General features: G+C 42.2%; 1 protein-coding gene across 1 annotated transcript; it reads left to right on the plus strand.

Moving 5' to 3' along the window:
- Positions 1–1,248: 1,248 nt before the first annotated feature.
- Positions 1,249–23,700, plus strand: ppp1r16a (protein phosphatase 1, regulatory subunit 16A). Its single transcript, XM_076290153.1, has 11 exons — positions 1,249–1,314; positions 10,259–11,471; positions 14,516–14,586; positions 16,045–16,190; positions 16,593–16,696; positions 18,301–18,425; positions 18,549–18,674; positions 18,870–18,945; positions 19,902–20,031; positions 20,830–20,992; positions 21,281–23,700. The coding sequence occupies exons 2-11, from the start codon at positions 11,204–11,206 to the stop codon at positions 21,791–21,793; spliced, it is 1,722 nt and encodes a 573-aa protein (XP_076146268.1). The 5' UTR covers positions 1,249–1,314; positions 10,259–11,203; the 3' UTR covers positions 21,794–23,700.
- The last annotated feature ends 1,368 nt before the right edge of the window (positions 23,701–25,068 follow it).

Here is a 25,068-nt window from a genome sequence, read left to right on the forward strand (position 1 = left end):
TAAAAGCAGAAAGAAAACAAGTATAACAGCACATTATGATTTTATGTATTGTGCTAGTCTATCCTACAATAGCCTACAGTGGTGGACACAGACAGTGAAAAATACAAAAATACGCAAATAGAAAGAGTAGAAGAGGACAGAAACAGAGAGTTAAATACAGAGAGTGCAAATATGCAAATGTAAGGTTTAATGCAGTATGAACAGTGCACATTTGGTTAATGTATAGTTATACAGCATACAGTTGGCTACTTGAATATAATAATCTATGGCTCTGGGGAGGAGGATAAAAAAGGACATGGTTGGGGTGAGACATTCTTGGTGTTGTCTGTTGGCCTGCATGCAGAAGCAGAGCTTAATGATGAGAACAACAATTGATGCTGAGCAAACTGATGATGAGGAATTGGTTTCCCTTGTTGGAGTGTTTTACGGTCTGATGCAGGACACTTGCCATACCATAGCCTATGCTCTCAAAGGTACAATGCTAAAAGTACAGCAGCATGCTTTGACACAGTAAAATGAGTTTCCATAGGGTTCCATAAGTGTTCTGCCTGTCTGACTTGACTGCGTGATCAACATGGATTGAAATTATAAAATGACACCTAGAAAATCTCCCATTTTAATTTCTGACCATTGTGTCATTAGTGGCTGCGTCAGGATAGGCTGAGCCTCAAAATTGTGTAGGCTACTAAGCCACTTGAGTCAGCTCTGGTCAAGTTAACTCAATAATGCCACCTGCAGGTTGACAATGAAACTTCAAGCCTACTACCTGTATGCCAGCAGGTGCCTCTAGTGGACTGAGTGCAACATTTCAGAGACAGGGGATACAGAATCCTAATTCTGTCTGGATTATTACAGAATTCCACTCCCTTTAATGGCCAGTCCATAGGCCTACACTTCAATGGACCAGTAGGCTATACATACTCAAGCCTATCAAATAAATGCTTTTAGGTGATCTATGTATTTAGTTGTTATAGATATGTGTATGATTAAATAATTCACGTTTCAATAGGCTAAACATTCCCCATGTTTTATCTAAAAGCAGGCTGCGAGTTGATTTGTTTTTGGAAAGCTACTTACTTGACAATTCTGGTAGTTATGCCGCACTCTGTACTGCTGGGGGCACCATAACACCAAAAACGCGTTGGTGATTGTTTGGGGCGTGTTTTATCCAGTCAATGAAGTGTATGGTTGGTTGTTATGGTGAAGCATTTCCCTAGAGGTGAAAGTAGAGGGACATAGCAGCAGCTGGTCGAGTCCAAGAAACACGGATATGAGCACCTCTTCCCTGTCAAGCACTGTGAGCACTATGAACAGGTAAGATAAAGCGCCACTTCTAATAATTAAGAAGCAGCTCCCAAAGTGTAGGCTATATTACAATTGTGAAAGTTAGTGTGGCTTGGATGCGCACAAAGTCCAAAGCAGTTGCGTTGGTCGGGCTTTTTGGCTAGTATGATAGCTGGCTAATTAATTAGCCCTCGATGCACTGAAGGTAATGAAGGACATGTTGCTTTGACTGGTTAACGCATGGAGTGGTAGTTGGACGCTATCACGACAGAGAAACATGGTCTGTTAACTGATTCCAGAAAATAAATATTGAGTGGTTTGAACACCAATCAGAATAACTGATATTGAGAATGTTACATGCATTACTTTAGACACACGCAGGCTAAATTGCTTGCCTTGGCAGGTTGGTTGGCCATGGTAACTACAGTCTTTACCGACGCGCTTTTTGGTGCGACTTTGAAAGATTTTCTACAAGCCTCAGACTTCTTGCCGAACGACACACAGCAGTGCAACAGGTTAATATAGCCTACAGTAGGTACCCAGTATGCCTATCCCGAACATGTTCCTAAAGTAGCGTTCAGAATTCATAGGTCATTGTTAAAAAATGAATTATGAAATGATTGCGCAGTTTGAAACTATTTTAAACCTCACGTTAACACTTCAGTGTCGATTGTAGGCAACTACATTCGTATCAGTAAGCTGCAGTTTAGGGAAATAAGCAGCCTAGGCCTAATTAACAAGAATTGAGAGGGCTAATGATTTGCGGCCTTATGAAAACCGTTTGCTATGAATGAGAACACCCATAGTTCAAGAATAACTCATCTCTCACTGAACATGTTGAGGTTAGCTGTCTGTTTCGATTTGGTGAACCTCGACCTGTCTGCCCAGCGACTGTTGATCAATCCAGGTCTTGCTGACTATGTGAAGAAGCTGTTATTTAACGTCTTCAAGCGTGCATAGTGAATCGTATAAATGGGCTGTATCCTACTTGCCAGGACGAGCACTCCCAGGGGAAACTGTATCATGTAGCCTACAAGGTAGAGTTTGTAGACTGTAGCCTGCTCTTGAAATAAAGAACAAGAACATGACTGTTCAATCGGAGTGGGCAATGCCGCTCAAAAATGCATCCCATTCCTGTCTTTAGTTGTTTTCAGCATTCCTTTCATAGCCTTGTAATCATTTTTTTCTTGGCTCTTCTTCACTCTCATCACTACCTTCATCTCTCAGCTGTGTACTCCCTCATCTGCCCTAAATCTTATCCCCCTTGTTCCTCCTGTCTTTTTTTCCTTCCCCAATTTCCTGTCTCTTGCCCTGTCATGCTTTGTCTTGGTCTGACCCCCTTCCTTCGTTATTTCCCTCTTCCCTTTTTGGAATTCTGTTTCCCTTCCCACTTCTCCCTTCTATGCATCTCTCACACACACAGACACAGACACACACACACACACAAACACAAACACACACACATACTCTGACTCACTCATACACACGCATTAACAAGACTTGAGAATAGAAGAGAAAGGGAGTTCCCCCCCCCCCCCCATTTAAACCTCACTGTACACATGACCAGGCTTATCACTGTCCCACACTCCGCCTGCCTCCCATCTCTTTCGCTAGGCTTTGTGTCTTAATTGCCTACTAAACCATTTCAAAGCCTGGGGAAGAACACACACAAAAAAGAGCCTTTACAAATATTCCCCGGGAGATTAGACCAGTGGGCATTGGTTCAAATGGCAGGATAACCTCCAGCGCAACATTGATTTAGTTCGGTCGGAGTTTATTAAGAGTTATGGCTGGAGAGCTCTGCTGTGTGACTTACTTTCCTCATCTTGGAATGCCTTAGAGAACAGCTTGTACCCTCTGCTTTACAGGGAATGGCCGATGTTTAGTTAAGCACTTCAGTGGAATTGTTTTTTTTTTAGGTTTTTTTTCCCCTGCTGCGTCTGATTGAAGGATATAATCTAAATGCCATGTCATGCACACGTCTGATGATGGCATAATATGTGCCAGCCCCTCCTTGACCTTGAGATTGTACCAGACTGATGCAGTGCCCTGGCACCTAATGACGCTTACCCTTTTTAATTTATTTTCTCACCCTTTTAAGATTAATCAGGGCACATTAGTATAGTTACATTTGTATACAGTTGATCAGCTCACAATTTATTCCACATGATGCACTGGTCTAAACCTCATAAGCACAAACAAAAGCATTTACTGAGTTATGGTTGGGTTGTGATTGGCTGTCCAGTGCAGTGGCCAGTTATGTCAGTCCACCATGAGTCAGTCTGGCCCTGTGACACTGTGCTCCTTGTTTACAACGGTAGGCATTCACAGACACACAAACACACGCACACACACACTCTCTGACACACACATAAAACCCAACTCAAATGCTGATTATGTGACTGGCTCTGCGCCGTGTGAAGCCTCTAGAACAGGCGGCTCAGCGAACTCAACAAATACAAATCATCCAGAGGAAGCCCTGCTGATGTGTGTGCTGCTGTTTGCAGTCATGCTCAGCTCCAAATCTCTCATTCACTACAACAGTCTAAATTGAAATGAGGCCAGAAAAAACAGTGTCTCTCCAGCTTGTCAGCTTTTAATCTCTCGATCATATTGGTGAAGACATGCTTGAATACGCGTACAAGCAGCTCAAGGTGGTGTAAAGCACATAAAACGCAGTGTGTTGACTGCAATGAGATGTGCAGTGCAGTGAGTTGTGATTACACAAATGTGCATGTGTAGAGGTATAGAGTTTTTGTTTTTTTTACAAGGAACTGCAAATGCTCTATGCTTTGCATCAGGGTTGTGCACAATTCAAATTGCAATTCTACTTCCTGTTTGCTACCTCAATTGAAATGCAAGTGAAATTCAAGAATTGAATTGGAATTTAAGAGCCAGTTTCAATGCAATTCTGGAATTTTGCACAAGCCTGCTTTGCATATAAAATGGAGAGCAAACTGAATGGAGCAGAAAAGGAATATAAACATGGTAGGGCTGTAACGATTTACGATTCGAAACCGAAATCGCGACATTCATATCCACGATACTGTGTCGCAGTGTGAAAAGGCAGAATCGCGACACACCCTTTCTAGTGTTTCACGCAGTGCTTTGCAGCTTATGCGGCCGCAAAAGCAACCCACAACTCCCGCTTTACTTATCGGTAGCCTACGTTGTCCAAAAACAAATAAATAAATAAATAATAATTTCATACCTCTCCTTGCTTTCATTGTAGACTATGTGTGCAACTTTACCAAACAGTATAGAAGTAACCCCCCTCTCCTTGCCCCGCTCTCTCTCGCGCTCCCTCCCTCTCCTGCTCAATGAACACGCGCGACTTAAATGAAACATTCACAATCGTGAAAGCAAGGACGCATAGACGACTAGCTAAATTACTATTAAATCCGCTTAGCATCATTAGCATGCTGAACATATTTGTTTAAAACTCTTGCATTGAAGTTGACTGATCATCTCAATACCAACGTTTCCCAAAGGGGCCTGTCCCAAGGAGAACAAGTATTACCTTGAAACTTAAACACACATGGGGAAACTGAACAGTCCAATCAGTAGACTATGATAGGCTAAGCTATATGCTACTTTGTTTACAATATTTCCAGGCTTCAACCAGACAGCTGAATTAAAGAGGTAGAGTTGTAATAAAAAATAGTAGGCTTAGGCTATCAATCTGCATAAAGTGTGCTGTCATAAATATCAGTCATTCAGAAAAATATTTTTATATCAGGATATAAAATAATAGATATATTATATTGTAATCCTCTGGTGTTCTAAGGGAGGCTATTAAAATGTTATTTAATAAAATGTCTAGCCCCCCCCCCAAAAAAAAAAAAAAAATCGAGATTCGTATCGAACCGTGGGTCAAAAATCGTGATACAAACCGAATCGTGAGGTTGGTGTATCGTTACAGCCCTAAAACATGGCTATCTTTAGTAAGAGTAGGCTATTACTTTGCTCTTGCTTTGAACTTATTAGGTGGTGCTGTAAGTAAGGGAGGGTGTTGTTGCGTGTGAGGGGTCAAAACTCACTTGCAGGCACCGCTGTTGCTTGTTTCCTGCCTGCTCAGCAACGTGAGTCCTTATCAGGATTTATGTGGTGTGTGTCATCATGAGAACAGATTGATATGCCCTGTGGCGACAGAAATATGTACGGTGCCTTTCCTTGGTTGCACAGATGACACTGAGCAAAGCCGTGGAAAGAGTTGCTTCTATGACTTTCCGGTAAGTCCGGGTTTGTCCGTTTGTGGCAATGAGGAAGGAAAATGTCATTCTGTGGAACTGTTGAGTTGTACATAGTGTGTGTGTGTGTGTGTCTGTTGGGCAGTGTTGGGAGTAATGCGTTACAAAAGTAATGTAATTACTGTAATATATTACTGTTTGCGGTAACGCGGTAATGTAAGGCATTACAAAAAAAAATTGGGTAATATTTACTCGGTACAAACTTCAGTAACGTGCGTTACAATGCAGTTTAACCCAAAATTAAGCGCTTGTTTTGTTTTGATACATATTCGCAAACACCATGCGAGAACAACAGAGGAGAAAAAATCCGCGCAAAACAGTGGAACGTTATCTCCTGATACTGGTTGAATATGACTGTGGCTGCAGCAGACTCGCAGGCGGACTCTATTTGCGGGATGGACATAAGCCTACGCTCATTATTTTCAGCTTGTCAGAGACAAGGCTATGAACAACATAATAGTTAGTGCACTTTGTGTGCGAAACCGAAAGATCTCTCAGGTCGCGAAATAGCACAAGTAAATTAATGAAACATCTAAAGTGGTGCCACGCTAATCTTTTTGATTCTTGATAAAACACAAACTATGCTGTTGTGCATGTCAGCTTTGTGCTGTGAACTTGAATTGAAGAGAATAAAGGGATAGAAATGCAGAAAAAGATTGTGTAGCCTGGCAGTGCCACCGCTCCCACCACGCGCATCACACACTTTGCGTTGGGCACCAAAGGACAGAGGGGGCACCCAAATGTAACCAATGAATAGTAGCTTTACTGCAAACTGCGTTTCACTCTTCATCAATAACGTTTACAATGTCAAAATGCACTAACACGATGTTACATGGAAGTTTGAAAGGTCTTCAATCATGCGTTTTCCAACGCATTCCATTCAGATAGCTAGGTGGATACCAGGCTCATAATTCACTTGCATTCACAAAACGAAATGTGAAGCAACATGTCATTGCATACTTCCATTTCCAAAGCAATGAAGGTTGCTTAAAACAACTTAACATTGTGCATATTATTGTTAATATTGTGCTATCAATGTAACTCAAACAAATAAGGCTTGTAAACAAGAGCTGGCAAAAGGGCATTATGACAACGTAAAGATCAATGCTCTTAAAGTGACAGTGCCCCATTTATAAGTAAAACATCATTTCTTCAGAAATTAATGTTTAAAAATACACAGTAATGGTCTGTAAATAATAGGCATTTTTTTTACTTTAGGTGTTTGAGTAATCATTTAAATGTCACTCACTCAAAGCCACTCACTTAGGGCACCGAAATGGCCAGCAGGCCACCATCTTGACATGTCTTTATTAAAGGAACCGTATGTAAAAAATGTATTTCAATTAATCATAAAATTGCCCTGATATGTCACTAGACATTAAGAAATCATGTTCATTTCAAATACTTATATCACTGACAACAGTAGTCTGGCCAGGATATTGTCATTTAAAAAGTGCAGCCCTCAACTGATGTTGATGTTGTCATGTTGTGTTTTGGCCTAATGCGCCACCCTCCACCTCCATCTACTAATCACAAAGTCAGTAGTGTTTCGTCATCCGGTTGCCAACTCTGCCAGTCAGAGGGGAGGGGAAGGGGATACACCGCTCTACAGTAATTTGAAAGTGATTGTAGTACCCGTTTTGGCCACAATCTTACATACGGTTTCTTTAATCTTTGATTTACAATATAGTAGGCTCTCTATTGATTTTAATGAGTAGGCCTAGGCCTTAAAGTTACAGTATTTCTATCACAATTTACCAGACTTTGACCTTTTGTCGGTTTTTAACAAAATTCTGACTATGATTGTTCCTTGTATTGCATTATGAGCACTGCGCCTATTGCATTCTACTGTTGCCTTAAGCCTAGCTCAGTCATTATGCTATACCACATCTCCCTCCATTGGAAGAGCAAGCTGCATTGAGCGTAATAAACTGCATTTAGAATGGCAAATCCATATTTCTAGATATTTTGGTGAAAGTAACTTAAAAGTAATGCAATAGTAGTGTAATGCCTTACAATTCAGAGACAGTAATATTATAATGTAACAAATTACTTTGAAATGACAGTAATAAGTAATGCATAGTACATTACGATTTTGAAGTAACTTGCCCAACACTGCTGTTGGGTGAGGTACTGAGAATCTTACTGGCTCGGTCCAAGTAGTGGTAGAGGATATGCATTCCTCCCGATGGCCATCTGCCTTATTTGAGTCAGACAGGAAGAGGATGTGAGGTCATAGCCCCTGCTATGTTCATGCTATCATTGCATGGACACACACCATCTCTCTCTGATTTTCTTTGGTTTCTACAATTTCCCCCAACAAACAGTGTGGCAGTGTGACAAATGCAAAGTGGTGTCATATTTCCTGTGAACCATTTACTCATTAGTCACTTCTGAGCATGTACATGTGACTGAACCATTACTCATTAGTCACTTCTGAGCATGTACATGTGACTGTTGAATGAGGTAGAGGTACACAGTAAACCGGTTTTATTAGCCTGCGACTGGCCTTGCAAATACAATCAGAGTCTAATGAGCCGAAGCCTCAAGGCCACTCTTCCAAAACCTGGTTCCCGTGCTTCACACAGAGTACAAACAAAACCAGCAACTCCATATGAGGGCATGAAGTGAACATTGTGGTCTGCCTTTTAATACAGAGCTAATTTACTGACAGATTGCAGGCTCTTTAAATCTTTGTGCTAGGGCTGCACGATTTGGGGAACATATCTAATTGCGATATCTCTTATCTTTGAGTTGCAATATCATTTTTGAAAAGTGCAATATTCCAAATTTCTCTTCTGATAAGTGAGCGTGCCTAGTGCATGAGAAGCACAGCACTCCTGTTAGGGGAACTTCACTGTCTGTCACACAAGGAGGGTGACATGACTATAAAAATCACAGATGTGACGAGATAAACTATTGGGACCGAGTTGCGAGCTGCATTAGTTCAGATTGCGATTTCTGTTAAAAATCAATGAATTGATTGTGCAGCCAAATTCTGTCCTCCCACACACTTTTTTTAAAACATTGTACTCTTTGCAACTTTCTATTTTCTCACTCCCATCTGCCATGTTCTGCTTTCACTCCTCTTCTGGTGTTACTGAAGGGGTTTTGGATGAATTTGGTGAAATTCCTCAGTCCCCACCCCTCCCGCCATGGCCTTCCCCTCACCCCCTTTTCTTCTCCAAATCTGCTTAGCCAGCCGGTGCATAATGGTCCCTTTTCTTCCTAGCTCACTCTGGTGGAAAGGCTGGGCCAGGGGAGTTGCCATTGCCCAGCACGTGCTGGTTATTTCTCCCCCTGATTATGAAGTGCAGGTCAGAGCAGCCCAGCCCCTGAGCCAGGTTGCCAAATGCAATTGTGGTGAGGCTCGCCTCATTGTTGATGTAGTGTTGCAACTAGTGGGTGGGTTCCTTTAGCCTCTCTCTATAGCTAGGAATTTAGTTCTGTCAAAATAGACCTGGTTGGATACTCCCAACAGGACAGACTTTTCACCTGCGGTGAGCGTTCAAGGCATAGTCCAGTGGTGTGTTTAAAGTCCTAAAAAATATTTTGGTGTAGATGGGTGGTTGCAGTCTTTCTCGGGTGATGGAATTTAACGAGAGGTCACTAAACTTGAGCATGTTTTCTTATTCAAAGGAAATCCTTACATTGTACAGCACTCACAGAATAGCTCACCCTAAATATAGTTTGACATCACATTGTTGCTGGAGTCATGTTGATGCTGGAGCAAGTGTTTGGTAATGCGTGAGTAAGCACTGCCATCAGAGCTATCAGCTTGGCTCTATGTAACCAAAAACCTGGGAAATGGTTGGGATCTCTTGTACTATAGTTTCGGTGGAACCAAAGACACCGAACAATCTTAAATATCACTGGAAAGCCTTTATTGCGTCTTCCGAGATGAATAAATGCTATGATATTTGGATACATCCGCATATGTATACAACTGCATATCACACACTTCGACGCACTTGGACCTTCCCCACTGCCGTCTCTAGTTCTTAAGCAAAGTAAATGAATACACTCACAACACAGGCTACACGAGCACGCGCACGCGGTGTGTTTGCTCGCTGCTGTTAGAGATATGTGCTGTACAGTCGTCTTGTTGACCTTCCCTCGGCTCCCCATCTACCCTGCTGAATAATGAATGGGAAGCCCGGAGAGGCCCGTTCAGGAGAGATAAGTCCTGACCCAGGGTGGGAGGAAGGGTGAGGTACACCACTCTGACTCATAACGAGGGGAAAGGTGAGGATTTGTTAGAGGTGCAGCAATATGTTAAGGAATGCCCCCCCTTCCCCTACCACACATCGCCTCATTGCTAAACATGCAGGGAGTAGAGGTGCTGTTGGAGAAGTCAATCATTAATGAAAGCCTGCGTCTTCTCTTGTTACCACAAGGAGAGAGAGATGGAGGGAGCGAAAGAGTGACAGAGTGCAGAGAGGGCTGTAGTGAAATGATAAGAGCAATGCAATGTGCAGTATATGTCTGGTGTTTACAACAGTTGTAAAACCTTCCATCACTCTCTCCACAGAATTACCTGCACAGCCTCTGTAATGTGAGACGTGTGTGTGTGTGTGTGTGTGTGTGTGTGTGTGTGTGTGACAAAAGTAAAATGGTAAGTCTGCAGATGGGGTCCAACTTTTGTCTTCTCTGGGCTAGGCCTATGGCCTGGTTTTGTTTAAGGAACATTTGACAATCTAAGTCTCTCTCTCTTTCCTTCTCAGAGTTCTGGACATGAATCAGTAGTCATCAGAAGGACCATGACCTGTTGAAGCCGGACCCTGATGCTGCTCCTTCAGGCCTCCTCAAGTGATCCTGGTCCTGATCCTGGTTTTTGCATCGCGTGACCAGAATGGATAATACTGGCAAATCGTATTTCAACACACTTTGAGCCTAAAACTGAAATCATGTGATTATTTTGGAATACCATCAATTCTCTGTCGGCACTGGTTTGCAGAGTTCTGCCCTAGAACCATCCTCTAGCCTTCACAGCATGTTGCTCCTCCATGCCCACTGGAGTCCAAGTCTGAAGTGGAGCAGCAGACTTAACCCAGTACAGCCTGGAGTTTCTTGGAAAATAGTGTGTGGGTCTGTGCGACAAAAGAAAGGAGTTTGGCTAATCCAGCATGGACTTGACCTCTGAGGAAAGCTTAATGGCTGGTATTTCTACAGCTATGCTAGGACTTCACTTCGATTGTGTGCCTTTTAACAGAACCATTACCATGTGGATCTAAGTTTTTCACCATCTAAAGGCACCAGATATGGTGTCACCATGCTGAATGTTCAATATTGAAAATAGAGAATGGGATACAAACTCTATTTGTATTTTGTAGGGCATGGAGAAGCCCCCTAACCTTTCAGCTAGTGTGTTTCTATTACCTCCTTATTGCACAAATTTGAATCCTGTTCTTTTTCTTGTTTTGTGCAACTTCCTTCCTGATCAAGTGGTGGAAGTTTGATTTGATCCTAGATGTTTAGGGGCTGCTCTGTATTTGATTAAGCCCAAGACAGTGGGGTAAACACTGCAGCTGAAGGTCTCTGCGCCTAAGGAAAAGACAACTTCACCTATAAAAACCACGGGATGTTTTAATCCATTAAATTCTTCAACAATAAATCTAGTCAAGAGTTTGGAGGACACGCAGGGAGAGGTTGGGTGGAGCCAGAGATCTATGGCGGAACACGGGGAGTTGCTTGCAGAAATGACCACTGTTGGGCGTCTTTCTGCTACGGAGCGGCTCAAACATGCCCAGAAGCGTCGCACTCAGCAGCTGAAGGGCTGGGCCCAAATGGAGAAGGAGAGCGCCCGGGGTGGGAAGGCGTCACAGAAGGCAGACAAGGCCAAGAAGAAGGACAAGGACAAGGAGCCTAGCCGGAGGGTCACCTTCCCCAGTAATATTACCCTACTAGAGTCAGCTGCACGCAATGACTTGGAGGAAGGTGAGAAAAGGTTGGAATAGCCCAACCTAAATACTGTTCACCTAATGATACTGCTCCAGTTAAGTCTTTTATTCTTGGACTACTCCAGGTTGTTTGGACAATGGGGGTTGGGGAAAACCACTTCCTTAGCTAGTTACTAAAAAAAGAACAACATAGGCTATTACTGGCATTCCTTGGTTGATCAGATCCATTAATTAGCTACTAAATGGATTACACAATAACTCACTAAGACCAGGATTGCCTTCCATAAAGGCAGTAGATCCTGACTGAGCACTATCCCTGTGGATACACTCATTTTGTATGCTAGGACAAACCTGGGTCAAATATCACCAAACCAGGGAAGCTGAGTGTGCCAGCATGCTAATTGCTCCTGGAGGGATGGATACAGAGCGCTGCTCAAGGAACCTCATCAGATCAGGTTTAAAGTAGGATCGCCTTGTCTTACTCCCAGGGAGTGACAGGGTATGCAAAGCAAGCACTTTGCATCCAGCTCCATACAAGCATACCTGATTCAGGGGCCAGAGTGACAAGAGTACCTGAGGGGGTATTTCAAGTACGTGGTTTAGTGACAAACCTGGGTAAGTTAACTCCGAGTAAGTGGTAAACCTCCTACAATAAGAACCATATGGTGCTGTTTTGTTAGGAGAATGAAGCCATACAGCTCTTCTATTAGGAGGTTTACCCAGGTTTGTCACTAAACCACATACTTGGAATACCCCCCTGGTCTACCTGAAGCTGTGATAAAAACAAAAACAAAGCAATTTTAAAGCTAAGAAGGGAATTGTACTGAATATAAGTATATATACTCGTTTGATCCCGTGAGGGAAATTTGGTCTCTGCATTTATCCCAATCCGTGAATTAGTGATACACACTCAGCACACAGTGAACACACAGTGAGGTGAAGCACACCCTAATCCCGGCGCAGTAAGCTGCCTGCAACAACAGCGGCGCTCGGGGAGCAGTGAGGGGTTAGGTGCCTTGCTCAAGGGCACTTCAGCCGTGCCTACTGGTCGGGGTTCGAACCGGCAACCCTACGGTTACAAGTGCGAAACACTAACCAGTAGGCCACGGCTGCCCCAAGTAGGCCATGGCTGCCCCAAGTTAATATATTATAATTTTAATATTAATTAATGTAGATAGATAGATAGATACTTTATTGATCCTCAAGGGGAAATTCAAGGATCTCAGTAGTATACAGACATAACACCCAACATGCACTTACAGCAGAATATACATACCCATAGTTAATGATATTTAATGAAATTAAAATGTTGACCAAGAAAAATGTTGTCAGTGGTACAGTTTAGATTTTTCCAAAACGTAATTGTTATTTCAGCTCTATAGCCAATCAGATTACACCCCTTCTTCCCATGCTCCAGAAGTGTCATGTTGATTGGCTTGGATTGTTTTTGACTCAGTCAGACCATTGCTTGTTTACAGAGACGGTACACTGTTAGAGGGTTTAGACTGTAAACATGGAACTGGACAGCTAGAGCAGTGTTTCTCAACCTTTTTTCAGTGATGTACCCCCTGTGAAATATTTTTTCAGCCAAGTACCCCCTAACCAGCGCAAAGCATTTTTAGTTGAGAAAAAAATACTTAAAACAGAGCACTGTTTTAATATATGTACTTTATGTATATTTTAAAATCTCATGTACCCCCTGGAGTGCTTTCACATACCCCCAGGGGTATGCGTACCCCCATTTGAGAACCACTGAGCTAGAGGACCATGAGGAGCGATTTGCTGAATTTGGCAAAAAGTGTGTAGGACTAGCCTGGCTAGCGCCACCACTTCTCAATGAGACGTGGTCTGGAAACCAAACGTTCATTTTCTCGTATTTGAAAAAAATGCCCAGATCCGTTTATTGGGTGCCACGGCTGTCTATCAAATGCGTCTGTGCATAGCTCATCATCGTCTTGCTTTCCCCCTTGTTCTGTGATTGGTCGCCTATCTCAGGCGAAAATTTGCTCCATGGTCTCCAGGCTGCCTTAGCAGCGTGAATCAAATCGCGCGCAAGGTAGCATGGGAACACCCAGGCTAGTGTGGGACTAGAATCACAGAGCGGCCCCTTAATTGCTGTCCAAAATCCAAGGATGGAAACGGCCAATGAAATGTCATAAATGCAGCATTATTACCAATTTGATATGTTTGCTTTTATATTAGTTTCATTCAAAAGCATATTAGTTTTGGGAAGAGTTCTTGCCTTTAAGGCCATTTTTGCATGAATGCTTTACTTCTGAAAAGAAATGCTATTTCAGCCTCCCCCTTCAGCTATCTCTATTGAGCCAGAATAGCCTAAATCAAACAGATCAGGGGGGTATCTAAACAGATCAGGGGGGTATCTAAAGCATGTGGCAAAGTTAACCCAGAGGAAGTGGAAAACATTCTAATAGAAGGCTTGATTCACCTAACAAAACAAAGCCAAAATGCTCTACTTTTAGATGTTTTACTATGAGTTGACTTACCCAGGTTTGTCACTATATCACATAGTTGAAATACCGCCCAGTGCACCTGGACTGCAGACAAAACACTTGATAACAAACACATGAAATAATAATATGTAGAAAGAAACCGCTGAAAGGCATTCAAGGTCATGTTATTGAAATAAAACAAAAAGTTTAAACATTACACACATCCAGTTCCAGAGCAGCAATAGAAAGATGGCACTATTTAACATCTAAAAACATTTTTCATCATGACATAGCAAAGCTTTTTGGCAGCAGAATCTAAGGTACAAATCTGTTGTTGACTTTTTCATCACCCTCCCAATGGTTGAACTATGAAAAGCCTTTGCTCTGCCTGACATTGGACATCTATCAAGCTTGGTGTTGTCCTTTTCTAAACAGGCTTCACACTGGAAGGAAATGACTCATATTTCAGGCTGCATAGTTTTTATATCTAATCAGGCCTGACATACTTTCTTTCTCTATGGTTGTTGTTAAAAGTAGCTTAGTGGTAGAACACGATTGGCCATAATTACAGAGCTGATGAATGTGATTAGCAACTAATGATGGTTAATAATAACATTTTTTTCTCTCTCAGTGAGGGAACTGCTGAAAAATGGAGTCAGTCCAGACCTGGTCAACGAGGATGGACTCACAGCATTGCACCAGGTACATGCATAGACACACGTATAATGTTACTGTTAATGCACTGCACATATCTTTACTGTAAACCATAGCACTTGCTGTATACTACTGTCTACACTGTACTATATGTCATATACTGTTTAAACTGCACTACCTGTCTGTACTGTTCACATGGCACTTTTCTGTTTTTTTCCACTCTGATTAGATGCTAACTGCATTTCGTTGTCTCTGTACTGTGCTGTACTCTGCACAATGACAATAACGTTGAATCTAATCTAATCTAAAACATGCACACATACATGCATGTTACCTAAGTGTACCAAGACCATAAAGGCTTCTTCTGAAGTTACATATCCTTTCACTCACTCATAGGCTCCCTCATCAGATAGTGTGTAGATAGTGTGCATCATGAAATTACAACGGAAAGAGTTAGTGGTTTTCACAGCTTCAGATGAGAGCATCTCGAAGAGCAGGTCTTATTCCTACTTGCGTCAGATGGTAGCCTACCTCTGAGGCCCCAGACTCTGAGCTAGTCACTAGAGTACATGTAGGTCTGCACAGTAGTTTTCCTGAAAGAACAACTGAGGTGATGGAAGAAGTGGAGAGCGAGGGCAGAGCAAATGAACACTCCCACAGTACCTTCTTTATTCACAGCTCGGCTCCCGCCCTTCCCTGTGCAGTGTAACATGTGAAGGCTTACTGTACCTTCACTGTTCCCCTCAGGCAATGTAATCATTCAGAAAGGACACCATTCAATATCTCCAGCACACTTGCTAAGTCTGTACAGCAGTCTCACGCATAAATATATACACATATATATTAACATACCTCACCTTGGTATTGCCTTTGAGTTGCAGGTGGCTCTGTCCGTGAAATGAAAACACTGTGTTGACACACCCCTGTATACACACACAGACACTGTGTTGTGGCTAGCATAATGCTAAGGCTTCTTAATAAACAAAACGGTCACTTACAAATCCCAAGTGGGAGTTCCTTTGAAGTGCACTCACTCCTGCCTGTGTGGGTTTCTGTATGCTCCTTCTGTCCAGAAAAAGTGGACAGGGTGTTTACCTAGCTGAAGGGTGGGACTTATACAAATACTATTTTTTATTTTTGCTCTCTGCTATTACTCCACATCTCCACATTGACTTGAAGGGATTGTGTTTGTTTGGTTCTAAAGTTGTATGTAAACCAGACCAAGAGGCCAAATGTATTAATGAAATTAAAATAATTTGACTGCTTTGAGAGTTGGGAGTGACTTTACTAAAGCCTATTGCAAAATAAACATGTAGGTTATAGGCTTTGGAGGCTTTCTTTTTATCCCATGTGAATATCCCATTACACAGCAAAAATAGTTCTTGCATTTCTTGACCACCATCTTTCTTAATCATAGTCATAGTAATGCTGGTTGGAATGTGTTTTAGTACCTGGGGAAAAATACATTTTGTAATGGAAAACATCTGTGTCTGTATGCATCTGCAGTGTTGTATAGATGACTTTGAGGACATTGTGCGTTGTCTGCTGGAGGCAGGCGCCACTGTGAATGCCGCGGACAGTGAGCTGTGGACCCCGCTACACGCTGCTGCCACCTGTGGACATACTGGCCTGGTGCAGCTGCTAGTGCAGTCGTGAGTGACTTTTCCTCTCTCTCTCTCTCTCTCTCTCTCTCTCTCTCTCTCTCTCTCACTCTCACTCTGCAGGCTCTCCATTTGGGCCACATTAAAATCACTTTTTTAAATCTGTTTATTAATGGAAATTACAGAGAATAAAATGTATCGCGGTTCAAGAAAATGGGCCACTTTGCTTTACCAATACCATACCCACATGACTCACTCTTTGTAAGCATACCTGAGTCTCACTCAATACTTGGTGTACAGTTCCAATCTAAATTTTGGTTTGTGTCTGCATCCTTTGTGATCTCGCCTTCCCCACAAATGTTTTAGTGGCTTTCACTGTCTACTTCTAAGCATTGATACCATTTTGTGTGTGTGTGTGTGTGTGTGTGTGTGTGTGGGCCTGTCTTCTCTCAGTGGGGCCGATGTGCTGGCGGTGAATGCTGACGGAAATATGCCGTATGACCTCTGTGAGGATGAAGCCACGCTGGAGCTCATCGAGATGGTCATGGCAGAACAAGGCAAGTCAATGCTTAAACCTACTTTAAAGCAACACCAAAGAGTTTGTTGTACCTTAAAATAATGTTTCCAAAATCGTTTCAGTAGTTCATCAACTCATAATAGGGTGAACGGCACTTCTGCATTCGCTTCGCCGCCCTCTATCGGCTATAACCGCACTATGCAAGTTTGCTAGATCGGGTAGCGGATCAGTAGTTCGATGGAAGGAGACATAAGAAACTACAAATTTGACTTGCTTCTGATGTCGCAATAACCATACTTTCATAAAATTATGCAACATAGTCTACCTTGTCTGTGGACATCGTTATTTGCAAATCCGGTGCTGAATAAACAAATAGCATGCGTGCGACAGAGGAAAAGTGCTTTGGTGTTGCTTTAAGCCAGGGGTATTCAATTAATCTTCAGCGAGCTCCAGTTACGGAAAATTTCCTCAAGCAAAGGTCCGGAGCATCATAATGTTTAACATGCGTGTTTAGGCTATGTATATACATGTATGTATAATATTAGGATGGATGCATGGGGCCTAGTTATAGATAGATAGATAGATAGATAGATAGATACTTTATTGATCCCCAAGGGGAAATTCAAGAAATAGAAGATTGTAGGCCTAGGCCTAATGTTTAATGTGAAATAAAATAAGTAGCCTAAAAGGCAACATTCGAAATGAGGAGAAATAAGGCAAGATAAGAGTAGCCTAATTGGGGAGAAAAACTGAGTAGCCTTGGCTATTTTTAAGATCTTAACGTGAACTTAAAATAAAAAATAAAAAAAGGATGGATATTCCACAGCTGGTTCCTTGAACCCATTAATCAGCAAGTTTAATTTAATTTTTTTTGTTTTTTTATGTTGACCCGAAATCCTGGAAACCCAGGAATATCACGTTGTTGGGCAGTGAATGCATGTAGGCTTAACTAGATTGTGGTGGATCAATCATATTGCCTTCTTAAATCGTAAAATATTCTGTGGTCTCAGTTCACTGTTGAATGGGCCTAGCCTACCCTATGCTTGCTCAAAATATATGCTTTGTCTAGTAGAGGTGCTTCAAATTGGCGCTTAAAATCGCCTGTCTCAGAATATATAGAAGAGGTCCAGGGCAATTCCGGGCAAAACTGCCATATTTAGTTGGCGTTACGGACGTGACAGTTTTGCGTATTGCCCCCGTATCGTTATAAGCTCTGTTCTCGCTGTCTAGCTTTCTCCTCTTTGAGCAATCGATGATTTCCATCTGATTGTTTCTCGTCCCGTCTCCTCTCCTCGCTCGTTTCAAGCTATCAGTCTCTTCTCCATAGTAGGCTACTTTACTCACTGACTCGACTTTATCAGAATTCACAGATTTCACTGGCTGAGTAGCAGCAAGCGAAATGATGGTTCCTGAAGTAGGCCTAAATGCTATTAGGCTATTATGGTCTGGGTCCGGACAGGATCACGTCAAGGTCCGGACTCGGACCGCGGTCCGCCATTTGGTGATGGCTGCTTTAAGCCCTCAAACTATATAACCAAATCAGTCTTTGCCAGAAATGGCATGGGTAAGATCATTCATGAGTAGGCTCACTTTTTAACTTTTTAGCTTAATCATGCTTTCTGTGTAACTGTTCACTCTTCTCAGGCATCACACAGGAGCGTATAGATGAGTGTCGTGGGGCGAAGGAGGGGCAGATGCTGGCGGATGTCCAGGCTGTGATAGACAGCGGAGGAGACCGGACCTCAAGGGACGAGCATGGGGCCACACTGGTATGCACTTAGTGTATGCACTGTAGTTTTGACAGAACTGAGCATGGCAAGGTTTACTTAATTTGCAAGAGCGCTGGATTTTTGGAATGTGTTTTGCATTAATTATCCCTCCATGGTGTTTAGTTGCATATTGCAGCGGCCAATGGATATGTGTCTGTAGGGGAGCTTTTGCTGGAGCACAGGTTCCCTATGGAAGAGAAGGACAACGATGGCTGGACGCCACTCCACGCTGCCGCCTGCTGGGGACAGGTGAACATTGCAACACATTCACACAATTCAGCATAGTACTTATGAACTAATTTTAATTATCTTCTATATGTTTTAATTGTACTGAACATATATGCATATATGCAATATAAATAAGATGACACTATTGATCTACCATTATGTCATACAAATCACGAAATAGAAACAAACTGTGATGTTTCCATCATTGTTTTTCAGCTTCAGATGGTGGAGCTGCTAGTGGCTCACGGGGCCAACCTGAGCGCCAAATCAGTTCTGGAGGAGACGCCCATAGGTAAGAGCATTTCAGTAGAGGAGCACAGATATTTGCCTCAAATCAGTCTCCACCAATGTGCGAATATGTATTCTCAACAATATTATTTATTATTATGCCCGGTGAAAACACAAATGTTAAGTGCACAAACTATGTATCTTATGCTCTACTACAGAAAGCAGATTGTTCACAATGCTTGAAGCTTTCTAATCACCAAATTTGTTTGAAAAAATGTCTGCTCAAAACGTTGCACAGTATCACGTCGCACAGCAGTTTGATGTGTTGCATCCAGACAGGACATTCCAATTGAAAGCAATGTAATCAAACTGATTTTGTGTGTGATTAACACACACTTGCAGTTAGGACTCGGTGTTACTCACTCACAGAGGTGGAAAACTCCTACCACATACAGTATTTGTTCCAACTATTCACTAAAGCTTCTGATCCTAATTAGCACAACTCTTCAGCCAGTAAATCAGCTGATCACTAATATCTCTTGTGGTACGTGAACAGGCAGAAAGAATATATGGCAGGATTTTTACTTTCTGGGGTTTGCTCACTCAACTCAAAGGGGAGAGGTTATGCTAAGAGTGGAATTCATTGCATCATCAGCACCCCTTTAATGTCATATTTGACGTTCAGTAGTAGTTTTCTACAAGGTGTTTCCAAAGAAATTTCCAAACAGATTTTTGTTTACAGGGTCTACAGCACCTTCATGATTTATATTTACAGATTGTTTTTTGTCGCAATGATTGGTTTGTGTTTATGGGCAGGTTTTGTATCAATTCATTAGTGTTCATACAGCCTGAATAAGAATTGGTTATTTCGTTAAGAGTTAGGTGGTTCGGCTCTGCAAGCATGTCTTGATTTATTTGATTGTCTGAGGTTAGGATTACAGTTACGGTTGGGTAAGATTGGGCTGTCATGTTTGTGGATGGCGCTGTGTTCATGCAGATGATGTTGTCTCTGCTATGCAGATGTTTGTCCAGATGAGGACGTGAGGGCCAAGATGCTGGAGCTCAAGCACAAGCATGATGCCATCATGAAGAGTCAGGATCGACACAAGGGCACCCTGCAGAGACGAGCCTCCAGTGCCAGCAGCAGAGGGTAAGACACAAGCTGCTTTCAGACACGTCCTCCGCAATATATGCGCAGCTTTGTCAAACGGAGGTCCGACCCTTCGGGTGATTCAGATATGATGCTAACATGCTGACATTATGCGGCGATATGTGTGAACAACACTGACGCACATTAGCATAATCTCTGTGTGGTTGAATAGGTTGAATGTGATTGAACACGCACATGAACAGAATCTCCGCTTGTTCTTCGCTTTGTTCAGACATGAGCTCATTTACATAAAAAATATCCGTCGGAAATACTAGGAGTGGAGTAGTGTAAGAGCCGGCTAAGTTCGGAATTCCAAATGTCCGGTTATGTTCAGATATACGGTCCAACCGCTTGACATCCGCAGATCATGCTGACTTACACGTAGGTCTGAAAGCAGTGACCGGGAGAAGGAGAGAAGCTACAATGTGTATTTATGTACAACCTAATATTGTACCTAAATTATTTATTGAATATATGGCAATCAATTCTATAAGAGACTATTTTAATGTGTTTCAGTGTGAATTTATGTACAATTATTTATGGGAATTTATTGTAGCTAAATTGTTGCATATACAGCAAGCAATTCCATAGAAGACTTTGTTAATGTGTCTCTATAAAGTTAGTTAGTTAGTTAGTTTATTAGTTGTCCCCTTAGGGAAATTCTTTTTCACAAAAGTTGTTAGAAATAAGGGTGTCAGTGCTGTACATGGTCTACCCATGTTACCCATATGCGCAACGCTTTATGAGCTGTTGTTTTCCTTTGCCCATTTGTGTGTCTTTGTTTTGGTTTGGGAGCAGAAAGGTTGTGCGGCGTGTGAGTGTCAACGAGCGGTCGAGTCTGTACAGGCGGGAGCACCGTAAAGAGGCCATAGTGTGGCAGGAGAGGGGCCGGCAGCCTGAACCGCCGGACGATGATGAGGACAGACAGACAGATGCTGAGCTCAATATGCACCCAGCGATGGTGAGGCAAAAACACATACAGCTTTATTAGTAACCACCAATTGGATACAGACTCAGGCATTTATATGCCGAAACACTTATATTCTAACTGACAGGTGCATCCAGTAAAAATATAATACACTCTCACACACACACACACACACACACACACACACACACACACACACAGAAATACACAAACAACATCTACATCTACACACATCTCCCAGTCCCATCGTGGCCAGTGTGCCACATTCCCAAGAGAATCCATACTCACTTTTTATTTTATTTCCCTGTGCTTTTGAACTAGGCATCAAGTTCAGCTGCAGGCCAGGAAGGTAGCCAAGGGGACAGGCTTGTAGATCCTGGGGTGCTTGGGAACGGAGGATCCGCCACCTCTCTGTCCTCCTCCTCCATGCTTGGGGAGTTCCGCGTTGGGGGCCGCATGGACCGCAGTGCGTCTTACCAGCTGACACCGCCCTCAGCTGCCAGTCTGGCTGAGGGCGAGGGAGCGGACAGCATGACCCGGGAGAAGTCCCACCACACGCTGGCCGAACTCAAACGGCAGCGGGCGGCCGCCAAGCTCCACAAGCACCCCGCGCCCCCTCCGCCTTTGCTTCCGCCCGCCGAGGAGGAACCTGCGCCTGCCTCTCTCGACCCCGCGACGCCAGAGACTCCGGAAGGCACGGTGCCTCAGGACGAAGTGATCTCGCCCAACACTGTGTACTTCACGCCGGCCAGCGGGGACCCACCCCTCCTGAAACTGCGTGCGCCGGAAGAGGAAGCGCCCAATACCAAGGAGCCCTGCTGTGGTCTCATGTAGAGAGAAGGACATGAGACCTCGACACGCACACACGCGACAAGCAAAAGCTCTGGAACATTTTTGGTTAATTTTGTTAAATTGATGAGCCTCAGAGGCACTATGGCACAGCACCATGGACGCACAACACACGTACTTTACACTCCTCATGCAGACACATGCACTTGGGCCTAAATTAACACAGAGTGTCACTACTGTAAAAACAAAACTCATAATCCCATGGCAAACATGGACATGTGCCGCTTTTTTTCTTATTTTTTTTAAGACACTTGGAATGGAATATTTGAGGTGACAAATGTAGACTCTCTTCTGAGATTATATATGGGAAGCGCACTTAAAACAAAGGAAAGCTTACCAAACTGCATAGTTGCACGTCAGAGGTTGGGAATAATGGAATTACATGGAGGATTTGTTTTCTTTTCATGCCATTTCAACTGTGTTGTTTGTTTTATGGGATTTTGATCCCAAAGTTCATTCAAGCCTTAAAACTTTTTTTTCTAGCATAAACCTTATTGAATGATGTTAATCACTCTAAAGGCTACAAGGCCCGGGGCAGCTTATGCAGGGCCAACATACACCATCTCACTACCAACTACATCAAGAACCTAACAGTGAATCTAGCCTAAGGCTTGAGTCCAAGGGTCACTCCAGATGAGTTGAGTAAACTATATGCCCTACGTGAACAGGAAATCCCAGATGTCAGAGATCTCAGAAAACCTTCCACACAGGACACTAGAGAAATGTTGCACTTTACTGTGTTAAAATGAAGAATGCTATGTTGCAGAATTATGTTTTAAGTTATATTTTCCATGTGTGGCTTTAATTGCAAAACATACAATCATATATTATTACACTTGGTTTGCTTGTGCACTTCTAAAGAAGACAAGTGGCCCTTTTCAGTTGCTATTTTGATTTTGGTGATATGATTAATATGAGTGAAAATGTACAATTTATAGGGTTAAACAAGATCTTTAATTAATGGAAGGTTTTTTACCCACAAGATTTCTCTGTAAAAGTGCTTTCCAAGATTTTGGCCCAACCCAAAACTTTGTCAAATATTTTCCTATGTCTAGATTATTTCAAATTATTGGTAATGACTTGTATGTGTACAGCTGGTGAATTGATTTGGTAAAAATGTTGATTGTATTTTTTTTCTTCTAAAATGACATAATGCCTGATTTAAAAGCGTCGTTTATAATTTATTTATTTAATTTATTTAGAAGTTAAACTGAACACTCCAGTTGTAAGAGGACACAGAACTATGAGACATCACTGTAAGCCTTACTTGTTTGAATTTACATTGCCATGTACTTGATGTGCTCCGATGATGTCATATGGACTGTATCTCTCCACCTCTGGTTCCCTCTCGAACCAGGTGGCAAGAATGGGTCTCAGATTTCAGATAAAAATGGTATTTTGAGAACTCCAGTGCAGACTGCATAGAGAACTGAAGCTACTGTACCTGTACAGGTAAATTATGCTTTTCATGAAGCATTGTGTTTATTGATAAAAGGAAATGATTTTCAAAGGTGATTCTTCCAATCCATCTGAGTCGGTGTAGCGTTCATGGTGTTCAAGAAAGTGAATCATACCCTGAAGGTACTAATCCCACTCTCTTAGCGGTATTCAGTTTTGGTTTACTATAATTATCGATATAGTCATATTAATAACATATCTACAATATATCATTGTGAGTAAAAACACAGTGGCCATATGGAATAACAAATCTATTGTTCAAAAATAAAATGTGAAAATGCTTTTTCACATGTGTTTTAGAAGTGTGCTTATAATTATTTGAGAAGTACTGTAGCATACGTCTTAAACATTTTCAATTTGATCATAACATTTGTTTAATGAGCACCAAGCGTCAACACTAATATGCTTACCACAGTGACCTGCAGTACATGAACACAACAATAAAGACTTGATAAATTAATTTAATTATGTCTTTGTTTGCAGGTCAATATTCAACACTCTATTTATGATCCCTCTTTTTCAACCATGTAGACCATGGTGTGGTAAATCATGCCCTGAGCTGGTATTATACCATTGACTGCCAACAGAAACACAGGGGACATTATATGACCTTAAACCATAAATAGCCCAACAAATTTTCTTTTTCAGATTTGAGAATATGCAGCCATACATCCTGTTCTATTCACACACACTTCCCTAAAACAAGTCTCCATAGGTTAACTTAACTTTTACTTTAATTTTGGCATTAAACAGCATTATTAGTGGAGTTGTTGGTGAATGGATAAACCTTTTAAAAAGCCTCTTTGTGTAAGGAGCATTGTTTCCATTTGTATGTGTGCTTTCTTTAATGGTTATTTTAAAGTAGGCCTACACACTACATGAGATACACGTTCCTCTTCTACTACTGTTACTAAAGAGGTTGGAAACATCGCTCCCTAGTGGGGACATTGAACAACTGCCATGCTCTAATTGGTACACTGCCAAGTTTCTTCACACATTTGAAATGATGAATTACACAAATTCAACTTGACCTACAATTACAGTTGGATAAGAAAAATATATGTCCACCCCCTGATAATGTGTGAATTATGACTCAATTAGTATTTGGAACCAGCCAGATTTATTTCTTGAACTTAATTTGGGACATTTGTTTGCATGACAGTCGTGCAGTCAGTTTGTGACTTGTTTGTTGTTGTTTGGCCAGCACAGTGTATGTGGAGAGCAGGACATTAAATACTTGTTATTTTTAGGTGCTCCCTCCGAAGGCTTGTGTCCCTCTATGAACCTCTGCCTCACCCCCTGGACTATTCTGACTATAAGGTCATGCTTGTGGAAACTGTTGAAACATAAATGAGAGGCAGGGGCTTAGGACAGCTGAAGAATGAACTGTTAGCCTATTTGTCATTCCAACCTAAAAAGTGAAGTTCTATTCATGTGTGTGTATTTTTTTTTTTTCCACAATATTTTTCATTTTAATGTCACGAGTCCACTGGCATTTGGACATTTTAGACAGACAAGACGTGTGCACAGGATGAACTGCGTAGGAAGCAGACTTGAGAACGTCAGTGGGGCACATGACATGTTAGGGTCCCCCTACATGGGCAAGGATCGGGTATCCCCCTCGAGTGTTCTCTCAATGCGCACAGCTTTACTGCATTCCCATACCTTTTCCTCCCTATCTGACCTCAGATCGCTACCCAGCTATGAGTCTTTCCATTACAAGCTAACACACTGTCTCAGGATCAGCTGCCAATTGAGTTCTGTTGGTATGGACGGTGGCCAGAGTAGAATAACAGGTTGCT

This window comes from Alosa pseudoharengus, unplaced genomic scaffold (assembly GCF_046254945.1).
Source record: "Alosa pseudoharengus isolate Yale_2024_CS ecotype anadromous, Long Island Sound unplaced genomic scaffold, YU_APseudo_1.1 YU_APseudo_1.1_scf_18, whole genome shotgun sequence".
In the NCBI taxonomy this organism is placed as follows: domain Eukaryota; kingdom Metazoa; phylum Chordata; class Actinopteri; order Clupeiformes; family Clupeidae; genus Alosa; species Alosa pseudoharengus.

Bases quoted from the DNA above. Each gene is read 5' to 3' on its own strand.
- ppp1r16a (XM_076290153.1), top strand. From the start codon at position 11,204: ATGGCGGAACACGGGGAGTTGCTTGCAGAAATGACCACTGTTGGGCGT. The intron at 11,472-14,515 runs GTGAGAAAAGGT...TTTCTCTCTCAG, and splicing joins ACGCAATGACTTGGAGGAAG to TGAGGGAACTGCTGAAAAAT. The intron at 16,191-16,592 runs GTGAGTGACTTT...GTCTTCTCTCAG, and splicing joins GTGCAGCTGCTAGTGCAGTC to TGGGGCCGATGTGCTGGCGG.